We start from the raw sequence: 13,888 nt of genomic DNA on the forward strand, positions 1-13,888 counted from the left end.
ATTTCCACAGAGGAATGGCTGACGCTCCCACTCTGCCTTCCAAATCTCACCCCAGGTCCTCTTTTGGCCAACTCTAACTCAGAGCCTTGTTGGTAGGGCGTTCTGGAAGTGTACTTTCCAGTTTAACCAAATCGATTTAGCACAATCCAGCACATTAGAAAATCTTCAATGTAGGTGAGATATAACTGACTAAAAGTCCAGGCTGCAGAATAAAGTTTGGGCCACATTTTTGTATGTTTATCTCCCTTTTTTAATGGCTGCATGACATTTTATATAATATTGGTCAGTATTTTATGTATACTGTAGCATTTACAAACACTGGAAAAATAGTAAATCCTTCAGAGCTGCACTTCAAGGACTAAGCAGAATGTCTGGCATGCAGTAGATGCTCAGCAAATATTGGATGAATGAATGGATGCTGAATGACTAGAGTTCCTGCAGGGCAACATTTTGCCCAGGGCAAAATCGCCCAGGGGCAGGAAGTGGCCTCATTCTCCCAGGTAAGGGGGAGGTAATTCTACTCACCAATATGCCACTACTTTCAGTCTTCTGGCTAGCACCCAAATGGGATGAAAACTCCCTGTTTACTGCTTCCAAGAGGAACTGATCACCACCTCTTTGGGGTGTCTTCTTTGCTCATGAAGATCCCCTTAATTGTACTTCCTCATGCGCAAAAGTGGGGCCCCAACCCTCTTCCTTGGCCACAGCTGATTGAACCATGATTAGACACCTGAACACAGCTGAGCCAATCAGATTCTCCCTTCTGGGAATTTGGAATTGGGACCTAAATAAATAAATAAATAACATTTAACAAAACAAGCATAAATAAGTAAAGGGGGGTAGAAAGATTATTACTAATGAATTAAGATAACTGACAGGCAATTTAGGCAAAAGATATTTTAGTTTCTTACATTACACTCTACATCAAAAAAATTTTGAATGTTTTTAGAGGCTGGGTACAGTGGCTCACACCTGTAATCCCAGCACTTTGGGAGGCCAAGGTGGGTGGATAACTTGAGGCCAGGAGTTCAAGAGCAGCCTGGCTAACACAGCAAAACCCTGTCTCTACTAAAAATACAAAAAATTAGTCGGGCATGGCACATGCCTGTAATACCAGCTACTTGGGAGGCTGAAGCATGAGAATCACTTGAATCTAGGAGATGGAGGTTGCAGTGAGCCAAGATCGCCCCACTGCACTCCAGCCTGGGCAAGACTCTGTCTCAACAAAAGAAAAAGAGAAAAAAAAAAGAAGCAAACCACGGAGAGAAAATATTCACAAAGGACTCATCCAGAATATTTGAAGAATAAGACAAGCAAAAGACAACCAATAGAAAAATGGACATAAGACTTCAACAGAGGATACTGAAATAACCAATAAACATATGAAAAGATAGAAAAATGGACATGACTTCAACAGAGGATACTGAAATAACCAATAAACATATGAAAAGATGTTTGACTTCATTAATCAGCAGGAAAGGCCGGGCGCGGTGGCTCACGCTTGTAATCCCAGCACTTTGGGAGGCCGAGGCGGGCGGATCACGAGGTCAGGAGATCGAGACCACGGTGAAACCCCGTCTCTACTAAAAATACAAAACAATTAGCCGGGCGTGGTGGCGGGCGCCTGTAGTCCCATCTACTCAGAGAGGCTGAGGCAGGAGAATGGCGTGAACCCGGAAGGCGGAGCTTGCAGTGAGCCGAGATTGCCCCACCGCCCCCCACCCGGGGGGAAAAAAGGAAACCCCCTGTCTCAAAAAAAAAAAAAAAAAAAAAATCAGCAGGAAAATGCAAATTAAAACCACAATAAGTTATAATTACACACAGCAAAATGGATAAAATGAAAAAAGCTGACAATATCAACCGTTGGTAAGAATGTGGGAAAACCAGAACTCTCTCTCACTGATGATGGTGATATCAACTAGAACAAACGCTGTGGAACTATCTACTATTTGGTAATATCTATCAAAGCTGAGCATATCTATGTAACTTATCACACAGCAATTCCACTCTTACTTATACACCCAAGAGAAATGCATACTTCTTTTTACCAAAAGACATGTACAAGAATATTTACCACAACACTATTCATTATGGCTCAAATCTAGAAACTTCCGAGTACATTGTGGTATAGTGACATTGTGGAATACTATATAGCAACGAGAATGAGTGAACTACAACTAATAAATTCAACCTGGATGAATCTCACAGATATGTTAAATAAAACAAGTATTTACTATATAATTCCATTTATATAAAGAAAAGGCAAAACTAATCTCTACTGTTGAAGTCAGGCTAATGGTTATCTTTGAGGGATAGTAACTGGCAACCAATATGGGGGATTCTGGAGATGCGGATAATGCTGTTTCTTGATCTGAATCCAGGAACATGGAACTGTTCCGTTTGTGAAAACTTCATTGAACTGTACACTTACAACACATCATCTTTTCCTCACTACATACTATGCTTCACCCTAAATTTTTTTTTTTTTTTTTTTTTTGAGACAGAGTCTCGCTCTGTCGCCCAGGCTGAAGTACAGTGGCGCGATCTCGGCTCACTGCAAGCTCCGCCTTCCCGGTTCACGCCATTCTTCTGCCTCAGCCTCCTGAGTAGCTGGGACTACAGGAGCCGCCACCATGCTCGGCTATTTTTTTTTTTTTTTTTTTTAGTAGAGATGGGGTTTCACAGTGTTAGCCAGGATGGTCTTGATCTCCTGACCTCGTGATCTGCCAGCGTCGGCCTCCCAAAGTGCTGGGATTACAGGCGTGACCACTGCCACTTCACCATAAAATTTTTAAAAACAATTTTTAGGAGCTCTGTTACTGGTAGAGGGTGCCCAGGTTCTTGGCATTTTGAACAAAGAATTGGACAAAGCGCACAAAGCAATGAAACAATGAAGCAACAAAAGCACAAATTTATTGTACACCAAAGAACACTCCTTGGGGTAGAAGGGGCCCAAGCAAGCAGCAATTATAGGATTTTCTGGGGTTTAAATACCTTCTTTTTTTTTTTTTTTTTTTTTTTTTTTTGAGACGGAGTCTCGCTCTGTCACCCAGGCTGGAGTGCAGTGACGCAATCTCGGCTCACTGCAAGCTCCACCTCCCGGGTTCACGCCATTCTCCTGCCTCAGCCTCTCCGAGTAGCTGGGACTACAGGCACCTGACACACCGCCCGGCTAATTTTTTTGGTATTTTTAGTAGAGACGGGGTTTCACCATGGTCTCGATCTTCTGACATCGCGATCCACCCGCCTCGGCCTCCCAAAGTGCTGGGATTACAAGCGTGAGCCACCACGCCCGGCCGTGGGGTTTAAATACCTTCTAAAGGTTTCCCATTGGTTACCTGGTGTACACCCTATGTAAATGAAGTAGTGGCCAGCGATCAGTCTGATTGGTTGCAGGAGGGGACCAATCAGAGGCTGAAGTGAAGTTAGGAAGTTATACCCCATGCAACTAAAGACTTGGCCTGCCACCAGCCTGACTGATTGCCCGAGGGGGCCAGTCAGAGGTACTTTCAGTTTTTCATCTGCCACCCAGAAAAGTGGGGGTTGCAAAGGGATTAGCTTCTGGTCCTTTTGTTTCTTGAGTTAGAAAGTTGGGGTTTTCCTTTTGATTTAGTTCTAGGAAGTCAGCCTGAATCGGCCTTAGGTTCCCTGTCTCCAGACCCTATTTTCCTGCCTCGTTGCTTTTAGATTAATGCCTGCCTGCAGACAACTTTCTCATTTAACTTTCACAACACCCCTGAGGCAGCAAGATAGTGGCGAGGCAGAGAGCCTCTCAAGCTTTTTTGGATGAATATTTTCCAAGTCTGAGTTTACATAGGTAAAGAAATGTAAGCAGGTTTTTTTTTTTTTTTTACAGAAGTGGCTGCTGGAGTGGAGATGGGAATGGGTAGGACTTTAGCCGCTCCAGTAGCCATTAACGCCCCACCCTGGTTATCCTTAAAAAATTCGATTAAAAAAAGTTCTTAATATATACACATGACCTCAGCCATCCTACATGTACATCAACATAAGAAAAAGGTCCCGTGCTTTTTACAGGAACAGCTTCAAGACAGGTATCCCAGCCCCTGGCCCCTGGCCCCTGGCCCCTCCCCAGCCCCCTTGCAATCAGATCCTTGTCTTCTAAAACCTGCCACACCTAAGAGTGCTGCCTGAAGGCCGGTTTGGCCTGTTGACTCCTGGTTTTGACTCTGGTGATTTAAGCGATTGGAACGGGAAGCACCATTTGACTCTGGTGATTTAAGCGATTGGAACGGGAGGCACCATTTGACAATATTTCGTAAATCATTACTTCTGAGGTTGTTATGATGACGGGCTGTGGCAGTCTGGCTTCACTGTGGCAGCAGCTTAGGTCTCTGCCCTCCTGCAGAGCACACTTCACCCACAGCAGGACTCAGGTTTTATACACTGGCAAGTTTCTACTCGCCATTGCTTACGTCCAAGAACCCAACCTACCAGGTTTAAACGATTTCCAGTCACATACCTGAGCCACCACCACCTTATCCTGAAGGGATTTTTGGCTATAACGCAAATCGATTGACCGAACATTTATTTACTTATTCAAGACACCCACTAAGCAATGGAGTGTAACTTATTATCTAATTTGTTAGTTTAGTCAATAATATGCCAGCATTGTGCAGGGAATTACAGGGAATAGGAAAAAGTTAAATTTGTGTAAATCATCAGATTGAGTCATTTTCCTACTTTAAAACTTCCATTTTCTTCCGATATTAAAATAAAAACCAGACAACAAGCACCTGGGGGGAAAAAAGCCCCTCTTAAAATTACAATTTTTATTTTTATTTGTCTTCAGTTGTACAATTTATTTTAAAGTTATACAAAAATGAAGTGGTTGGATTGTAGAATTACGTCTTTTAAAATGTTATTTGTCCAATGAACAAAAACCACTCGCACCGCAACTCCTGTTACCATCAAATTCTGCACCCTTGCAAAACTCTTCCTCCCCGCAACGCTTCTTTACAAACATCGCGATAGCGGAGCGGTCTCTTGGGCTCACTACGTCGCATGTTCAACCCCACCCACTTCCTGTCTGACGATCTCCTTACGTCAGCTGTGCGCTGGGGTGAGTGAGCAGCGGTACCTGGGGCGGAAGTGCTCTCGGCGGAAGTGATCGCTGTGCGAATCGTGGGTGGGATGGCCGCGGGCCGCCTCTTTCTAAGTCGGCTTCGAGCACCCTTCAGTTCCATGGCCAAGAGCCCACTCGAGGGCGTTCCCTCCTCCAGGGGCCTGCACGCGGGGCGCGGGCCCCGAAGGCTCTCCATCGAAGGCAACATTGGTAAGGGCCGGAAAGCGGCTGCCAAGCCTTGGCCTCCGCCACGCAGGCGACAGAGGCTGGGAAAGGAGCTGGGCCCGGAATGGCCTGCGTCTGATGCGGCCGGCCTCTCTTTCTGGGCTGCGAGGAGAGCCTTTCCCCTCGCAAAGTGCACTGTGTATCTTTGCCTCCTTGTTTTTAGGATATCGGGCCTCAGTACCCGCCCACAGGGACACATTTGTTGGGGCATAAAAGCCACGCAGTTAGTGGATAGGACAGGAATTGTATTAGCTGTTTGTAATAGATCGAAATTGAAGCGACAAGCGGGTGCAGTTTATTTATTCTCCTAGATAGGGTTGCCATATTTAGCAAAAATTAAAAATAATATCCAGTTAAAATAGCGTTTAAGATAACGAGTAATTTTTAATGTGTGTCCGATGCAATATTTGGGACATCCTTACACCAAAACAACAACGAAATCACTCATTGAAAGTTCAAATTTAACTGTGTCCTGTATTTTATCTGGCAACCCTATTCGAAGAGAGTTCCTAAACTTCAGTCGTTCAAATACCACATTCACAATTTTTGCCCTGTGTCTGTGCTAGTTGCGTAATAACTTCTTAAGGCTTTTCTTAGAAGAACCTCACTTTTTAAGCTTAAAAACGTGTTAAATTAAAAATAATTTTGTTAAAAGAGTGAGATCCAGTATCTTGAATAAAAAGTAGTCAAAAAGCAAAATGAAGACAAAGCATTTCGATTTAATACTAATAAATTCTGACTTGATACTTTCACCTACCAAGTCACTGAGCCCAAAAGGGGCTTAGCAAGTGTTGAGTACTGAAGACATTGTAGCAGCAAACTGAGAATTTCTTTTTTTATTCATTCAACAAATCACCTTTTGAACCACTTCCATATGCCAGCACTGTTCTTGGCCTGGAGAATACAGCTGTGAATAGAACAAATAAAATTTATCTCTGCTCTCATGGAACTCAAGTAGGGAGAGATGGACAATAAACAACATAAACTAAGCAAGGTGAACAATATGTTAGAGAGTAATGAGTATGGTGGAGAAAAATCAGGGATGAAGAATTGAGGGAAGTTTTTATTTTATTTGAGATGGAGTTTTGCTCTTGTTGCCCAGGCTGGAGTGCAATGACGCGATCTCAACTCACTGCAACCTCTGCCTCCCTGGTTCAAGCCATTCTTCTGCCTCAGCCTCCCGAATAGCTGGGATTAGAGGCACCCGCCACCACACCCAGTTAATTTTTGTTTTATTAGTAGAGACAGGGTTTCACCATGTTGGTCAGGCTGGTCTCGAACTCCTGACCTCAGGTGATCCGCCTGCCTCAGCCTCCCAAAGTGCTGGGATTATAGGTGTGAGCCACTGCACCTGGCCAAAGTTGTCATTTTAAATAAAATAAGCAAAGCCTTACTGAGAAGGTGACATCTGAGCAAAAAACTGAAGAAGATGAGGGAGCAAATCATATGGATACCTGGGAGAACAATCTTCTAAGCAGAGTGAAGAGCAATTGGAAAGGCCTTGAGGTGGAAAGTGTGTTTGGGGAATAGGAGGGAAATCATTGTGACTGAAGTCGAGTGAGCAAGGACAGGAGGGAAATCAGGGCAGAAGCCCAAGGGGTGGCCAGATTTTATAGGCCTTATGGGTTTTTAATGTTACCGAGATGAGTAGCCATTGGAAGGTTTGAGGAGTCAAGTGACAGTTTTACTTAGATTATAAAAAGATCACTGTGGCTGATAAGTTGAAAGTGGAGGGTGTTAAGTGGTATTGCAGTAATTATAGTATTGTGAAAAGTGAAAGTGGTGAGACATGATTGGATTCTAGTTATACGTTAACAAAAATTGAGTTACATTTTAAGTAAAATTTAACAGTGGAAGTGGTGAGAAATGATTGGGTTCTAGTTGTATTTTAAGGTAGGGCCAATTGGATTTGGTGACAGATTGAATGCAGAGTGTAAGGTAGAGGGGCCAGTGATGACTCCAATTATTTTGACTTGAGTACTTGAAAGATAGACTCCTGATTTTCTTTTCTTTATTTCCTCCTTTCCTTCTTCCTTCCCTCCCCACGCTTCCACTCCTTTGGTGGGGTCTTTCCCTGTTGCCCAGGCTAGAATACAGTGACGCGATTGCATCTCACTGCAGCCTGCCTCCCAGGCTCAAACCATCCTCCCACTTTAGCTTCTTGAGTAGCTGGATCCACAGGTGTTTGCTACTATGCCTGGCTAATTTTTTATATTTTTTGTAGAGACGGGGTCTCACTATGTTTTCCAGGCTGGTCTTGAACTCCTGGGCTCAATTGATCCTCCTGCCTTGGCCTCCCAAAGTGCTGGGATTACAGAAGTGAGCCTTGGTTTTAAGCATGTTAGGTTTTTACATGGCTATTAATATCCAAGTAGAGGTATTGAATAGGTAATTGGATATGTAAGTTCAGAATTAGGGTCTCCCTGGACTGGAGCTGTAAATGTAGGTGGTATTTAATGCCAGAGACTATGTGTTGATGGAAAGGACTGAGCCCTGGGCGTGCAAATATTATGACGCTGGGGAGATGGGAAGGAATAAGCAGAGACTGAGAAGGAATGCCCACTGAGATAGGAGGAAAAAACAGAATGATATCCTGGAAGCCAAGTGAAGAAGGTATTCAGTGGGAGGGAATGATCAGCTGTGTTATACTGTTTAAGTAAATGAAGGTCTTTGGTGAACTTGAAAAGAACAGTTTTAGGAGTGTTAGGAGTGAAAGCCTAATTGGTATAGGTTCAAGGAGAATGGGAGGTGAGGAGAGTGGGTTAAGATAACTGGAAGTTTTTAGAAAGGGAAGTCATGGGGTGGTAGCTGAAATTAGAAGAGGGTGTGAGTGTTTAACGTTTTTAATTTTCTTTTCGTGAAAAGAATTAGAGCATGTTTTTAAGTTGACAGAAGTGGTCTAGTAGAAAGGACGAAAATTGGTAAATCGGGACAGAGGATAGAATTGCTGGAGTGATTTTTAAGCAAGAAAGAATGGAATCTATTGCTCAGTGGGAAATAATTTAGCCTTAGCTAGGAGCACAATTCATCCCTAGTAACAGGCGTGATGGCAAAATATATGAGCACCAACTTCAGTGGGTGTGGTGGGAACTTGGGAAGGTCTTTTGGTTGTGTCTGTTTTCAGAGTGAAATAGGAAGAAAGGTCATCAGCTAAGAGTGAATGTGGAGACAGAAGACATGAAATACTCTAGTGAATAAGCAAGAGAAATGTTGAATTACTGGGTACCATTTAGGACCCACTTGGAGTTAGCAGTCATGAATTTAAAATGAGACCAGTCACCATGGCTGTGTGTTTTTCTCCAGCCAAATCCGAAACATTGAAAGGAATGGGAAGAGAGAGTCCTGCTATTTGCTTAAATATTTTTGTACTGTACTTTGAGAAACACACCCCTAAAGGAAGCTCTGTCCTCAAATCCCAGAGAGAGAACAGGGTATATCACAAAGTAAGTACTTTGGACAGGTCATCAGATAAAGTTTGAACTCCCTCTATTTTCCTGACCTTTGCTTCTTAACCTTGTCAAATTTTTCTGCTTCTTCCTTGCTTTCTCATGCAACAGAGGCTTACTGAGTGAGGACTAAGAGTCCACTCTTGTGCTGAGCACAGCAGTGAATGGGATACAGCTTCTGTCCTTCAAGGAGCTCACAACTAAGTAGGAGAAACAGACTCGACATAATTTTCTTTTTTTTTTCTTTTTTTTTTTTTTTTTTTTGAGACAGAGTCTTGCTCTGTCACCCAGGCTGGAGTGCAGTGGCGCAATCTTGGCTCACTTCGACCTCCGCCTTCCAGGTTCACGCCATTCTCCTGCCTCGGGCTCCCGAGTAGCTGGGACTACAGGCACCCACCACCATGCCCGGCTAATTTCTTGTATTTTTTAGTAGAGACAGGATTTCACCATGTTAGCCAGGATGGTCTCGATCTCCTGACCTCGTGATGCGCCAGCCTCAGCCTCCCAAAGTGCTGGGATTACAGGCGTGAGCCACTGCGCCTGGCTGACTCGACATAATTTTCATACTGTGTGGTGAGATCCGTGATTGGGCGTGGAAAGCCAGAATCTCTGGGGTAGGAATTCCCAAAAGGAAGAAGAGGAAAGTGTTTCAGGCATAGAAAGCAACATGTGCCAAGGTGGTGAAGCCTGAAGAAACACATGCAGTTTTTTGTTTTTGTTTTTGTTTTTGTTTTCGAGATGGAGTCTCATTCTGTCACCCAGGCTGGAGTGCAGTGGTGTGATCTCATCTCACTGCAACCTCCGCTTCCCAGGTTCAAGTGATTCTCCTGCCTCAGCCTCCCAAGTAGCTGAGACTACAGGCATGTGCCGCCACGCCTGGCTAACACATGCAGTTTTAATGAAAGAGAAGTAGTTGGATGTGCCTGGAGTCGAAGGGACCTGTGAAAGGGTGGCAGAACAAGGGGTTGGAAGGGTGGGATTTGCCATATGTCGAAGAGCCTTGTGGACCATGCTAGTTTATCCTGTTGGCAGTGGGAGGCTGTTGAACACTTGAAGCCAGTGTGTGCCATGACCAGATTAATTTAAAAAAGGAAACTGTAGGATGAGAAAGAAAGCTCCATAAAACAGGCACTTTCTTTGTATATTTTGTTTGCTGCAGTACCCATAGTGCCTTGCATCCAGTTTGTTGGATGAATGAATAGATGAATTGGAACAGAGTTGAGTCTGTGCACTAGTTTTGTGGCTATTGGAGTAATTGGAGGGAGGAAAGATGCAGGCCTGAACAGAAGAACTGGAGAGACAGAGAAGTGATGGTTTGAGAGAGATTTTGGAAGTGGGATTGGCAGGATGTGGTGGCCACTTGGAGGCGAGGTATAAGGAGGAGTAGAGGAGGGTGACACTGAGGTTCATGAGGATGGGAATAAACGAAGAGGTGGTCTGGGGAGGTTAGAGTGATATGTTTTGTGTGAGGTGCCTGTGAGACATAGAGAGAGGTGTTCTGAGACAGATTGGAATATGTGCCTGAAGTCAAGAGAGTCCGGAGATGGGTGCTGAGATTTCAGATGTGGAAGTTGTTGACTGGTGGGTAGAGGGTTAGTTGGTGAAGCCTTGGAAGTAAATGCAATTGCCCAAGAAAAGGGTGATGCGAAGTGAAATGGGAGGATCTAATCTGACTCTTTTTACTTTCATCTCCCACTACTCTTCATCACCCCACACACCCTGATGACTCTCCCTAGACAGAATTAGTCACTGCCTCCTCTGTGGGCTGACATAACATTTTGTACCCACAACTGCTGCAGCACTTGAGTTCTGCTGAGCTTGTTTGCACATTCACCACCTTCCTTGGGCTCTGACCACTCAGTGTGCTGTTCATCTTTGTATTGCTGACAACTAACCCCCGCCTTGACCCAGTGTACTCAGTACTGACCAGATTCTTGAATCCTGTGCTATGATATCCATGTGGAAGTTAGGCATTGGTACCCACACAGGGAATATATTAAACTGCTTTTTAAATCAAGAGTGATCATCTTCTCTAATCACAGGTAACATCCTCAAGCAAATCAGAATGAGAGCACCCATTCAGGAAACCTGAACAGGGAAGGTGAACCCTTGTCCTGACCAAAATTAGGTATGTTTAGAGGGGCTTTTCTTGCATTCCTTCTGCTCTAAGTCCTGTTATTCTGATCTTGAAGGTGCAGACAGCAGCATGTAAGGAAAATTGATCAGTGAAGTAGCAACTAATGGCATCTAGCATGACTTACGAAGCCATATAAGATGTGTGATTGAAAATCAAAAGCTTGGTACCTAGAACCCCTGAAAATCTGAAAAATCAAACACCTAGCCTGTCTTTTAAGACTGTTCATTCCTACAGTGTATTATCATCTTCTTGTGATTATCTTACGATTACAAGCCTAAATTGAAGAAAAGATTGCTGTATGAAATCTCACTGTCAGTGAGTCATCTCAGCATTTTTACCTTATTTTCAAAGACCCAACCAGAAAAGAGGAAACTCTTTTGCACTTTTCAATCAAGAAACTTAAACATAAAGCAGTAGAGGGCTTCCCTAATAACATGTTTCCGCCAGCATTCAAAATTAGTGACTTCGCATCACTAATACGTGTCTTAACTTATTTTGAGTATAAATGATTGGGCAAAGAATCCTTGGGAAAAAATAGCCTATTTATTTCAAATACTGTATAGTGGATTCTCTATGCCTGTGACTCACCTCCTTCCCTCCATCACTGTTCTTATACTCAGGATGCAAAGGTTCAGTCTCTGTCTTCAAAAGTGAGCTCCCAGTCTAGCTGGAGGGAGTGATGAGTGAACAAATAATTACAGTGTAATCCTTTGGTAAACCAGAGCAGGCAGTAATTAACTCTGCCTAGAGATGAAGTGGAGCTGGAGACAGTTCAAGGAGGCTTCACAAGAGAAGGTGGCAGGGGAAAGCTGAATCACCTGGTAGGCAAGGCGGGGAGGAGGGGATGTCAGATCAGTGAGGGTCTTTTGTGCTGAACAGATGAGTTTGGATCATAGGAAGGTGTGAGAAAGCTTTTTGCCTTTTTTCCTTCATAAACTGTTTTTCATGAAACAAGGCATCAAAGTAAAATGTATTAAGTTTTTTTTAAGCCTGCTGACTGATTTTTATTAACTTTGCCTAGAATGCTTTTAAGCTTGGAGCCTGTGTGATCCTGGGTACTCAGTCTTGGGGTTGGAATGTAACTTGAGGGCAATCGCTAAGCCTAGATCATTTCAGTTATAGTACTTACCTCTTAGTAGCTACTCCATAAACATTTGTTGATTGAATGAATGAGTGAATGAATGCAGCATCAAATACACTATCTGAAATAAAGACTTCAATTTTTTTTGGAAGGACTTTTTAAAAAAGACATTAGACAGTTTATATGTTCTGACTTGGTTGGATTTTGGTAAAAGATTTCAGAATTGGATTTTTTTTCTCATGTTTTTCATCTTGTTCAGGAGTTGAAAATGCCTAGAGGTGATAAATGTAGGCTCCTATGAAATACAACTGTATTAGACATAAAATAATGGGATCTGTTATTTTGGGTATTACATCATATGCTATCTTGCTACTAGATTTTAGCATTACATAGCTACGGTAGGCATTGTCAGTTTATAGAAAATTTTGTGGGAATTAAAAACCATGCCTTAGGAAAAGATGAGTGGTAACAACAGAACTCTCTGTTCCAGCTTGTGGAATGAGAATAGTGGAGCTAATGAAAATCAACATGTTGAAGTAATATACTCTTAAAGTACCTTCCACCTTTTTTTAAAGTTGTATCAATATAACAACAGAGAACACTGGTGGCCAGGGTCCTAAGGGAAGGTTTGATGCTGCTTCTAAGTTCCGGTACCTTCCAAAATTCATAATACCAAGAGTATATTGAAAGACAGGCTGGGCGATGTGGCTGACGCCTGTCATCCCAGCACTTTGGGAGGCTGAGGCGGGCAGATCACCTGAGGTCAGGAGTTCAAGACCAGCCTGGCCAACATGGTGAAACCCTGTCTCTACTAAAAATACAAAAATTAGTCAGGTGTGGTGGCACGTGCCTGTAGTCCCAATTACTCGGGAGGCTGAGAGGCTGGAGAATCAGTTGAACCCAGGAGTTGGAGGTTGCAGTGAGCCGAGATCACCCCACTGCACTCCAGCCTGGGCAACAGAGCAAGACTCTGTCTCAAAAAAAAAAAAAAAAAAGGAAAGATAACATCAGTGGCCCGGCGCAGTGGCTCACGCCTGTAATCCCAACACTTTGGGAGGCCAAGAGAGGCGGATCGCTTGAACTCAGGAGTTTGAGACCAACCTGGGCAACATGGTGAAACCCTGTATCTGCCAAAAATACAAAAATTAGACGGGCGTGGTGGCACACACCTGTAGTCCCAGCTACTCAAGAGGCTGAGGCAGGAGAATCGCTTGAACACAGGAAACAGAGGTTGCAGTGAGCCAAGATTGTGCCACTGCACTCCAGCCTGGGCAACAGCTACACTCCGTCTCAAAAATAAATAAATAAATAAATAAATAAACAAACAATATATTGGACAAGTCAAACATACTGGACAGCTACTCAGGAGGCTGAGGTGAGAAGATCACCTGAGCCCAGGAGGCAGAGGTTGCTGTGAGCCAAGATTGCACCACTGCACTCCAGCCTGGGTAACAGAGAGAGACCCCTATCTCAAAAGGAAAGATAGCAGCTAAGCTGGGATCTAACTAAATTGCGGTAAGTCTGAGATAGTGATATCATAAGAGATAGGCTGAAGAAGTATGGCTTTCTGTAGACAGGGGTGTTCTGGTCACTAGGAGAAGGCCTCTGAAGCAGTGGAGAGCCAAACACCACCACTCTTAGGAACCCCCTGTAAACACCTTGAAACATTTGTCAAAACAAACAACACCCCAGCAAGAAGGAAAAAAAAAATCTATGATGATCAGGTATCACAGCACTGAGAAAGTTATACTGTGTCTGGCCTTAATAAAAACATATAACTTTGAATTATTTTTTAAAGTAATTATTCCACATCTGTAGGTGGTACCTGGCACAGCTCAGTTCCAGTGGAATTAGTTTAAGAAATACTGCCCTGCAGTGAATTACCCAGGCTCTCCAAGCCCCAGAAACATGGATGG

The 13,888-nt window shown here is 43.5% G+C and overlaps 1 protein-coding gene across 2 annotated transcripts in view; it reads left to right on the forward strand.

Annotated features, from left to right (window-relative positions):
* Nucleotides 1-5,104: 5,104 nt before the first annotated feature.
* Nucleotides 5,105-13,888, forward strand: part of DGUOK (deoxyguanosine kinase) — a 31,234-nt gene continuing 22,450 nt past the window's right edge. The window contains exon 1 of one of the 2 annotated variants that reach the window (XM_032178254.2): nt 5,105-5,293. In XM_032178254.2, the coding sequence (XP_032034145.1) occupies nt 5,152-5,293 (142 nt within the window). In that variant the 5' untranslated portion in view covers nt 5,105-5,151. The remainder of the gene's footprint in view (nt 5,294-13,888) is intronic. The other variant, XM_032178255.2, reaches the window with a different exon arrangement.

This window comes from Hylobates moloch, unplaced genomic scaffold, assembly GCF_009828535.3.
Source record: "Hylobates moloch isolate HMO894 unplaced genomic scaffold, HMol_V3 SCAFFOLD_15, whole genome shotgun sequence".
NCBI classification, from domain to species: domain Eukaryota; kingdom Metazoa; phylum Chordata; class Mammalia; order Primates; family Hylobatidae; genus Hylobates; species Hylobates moloch.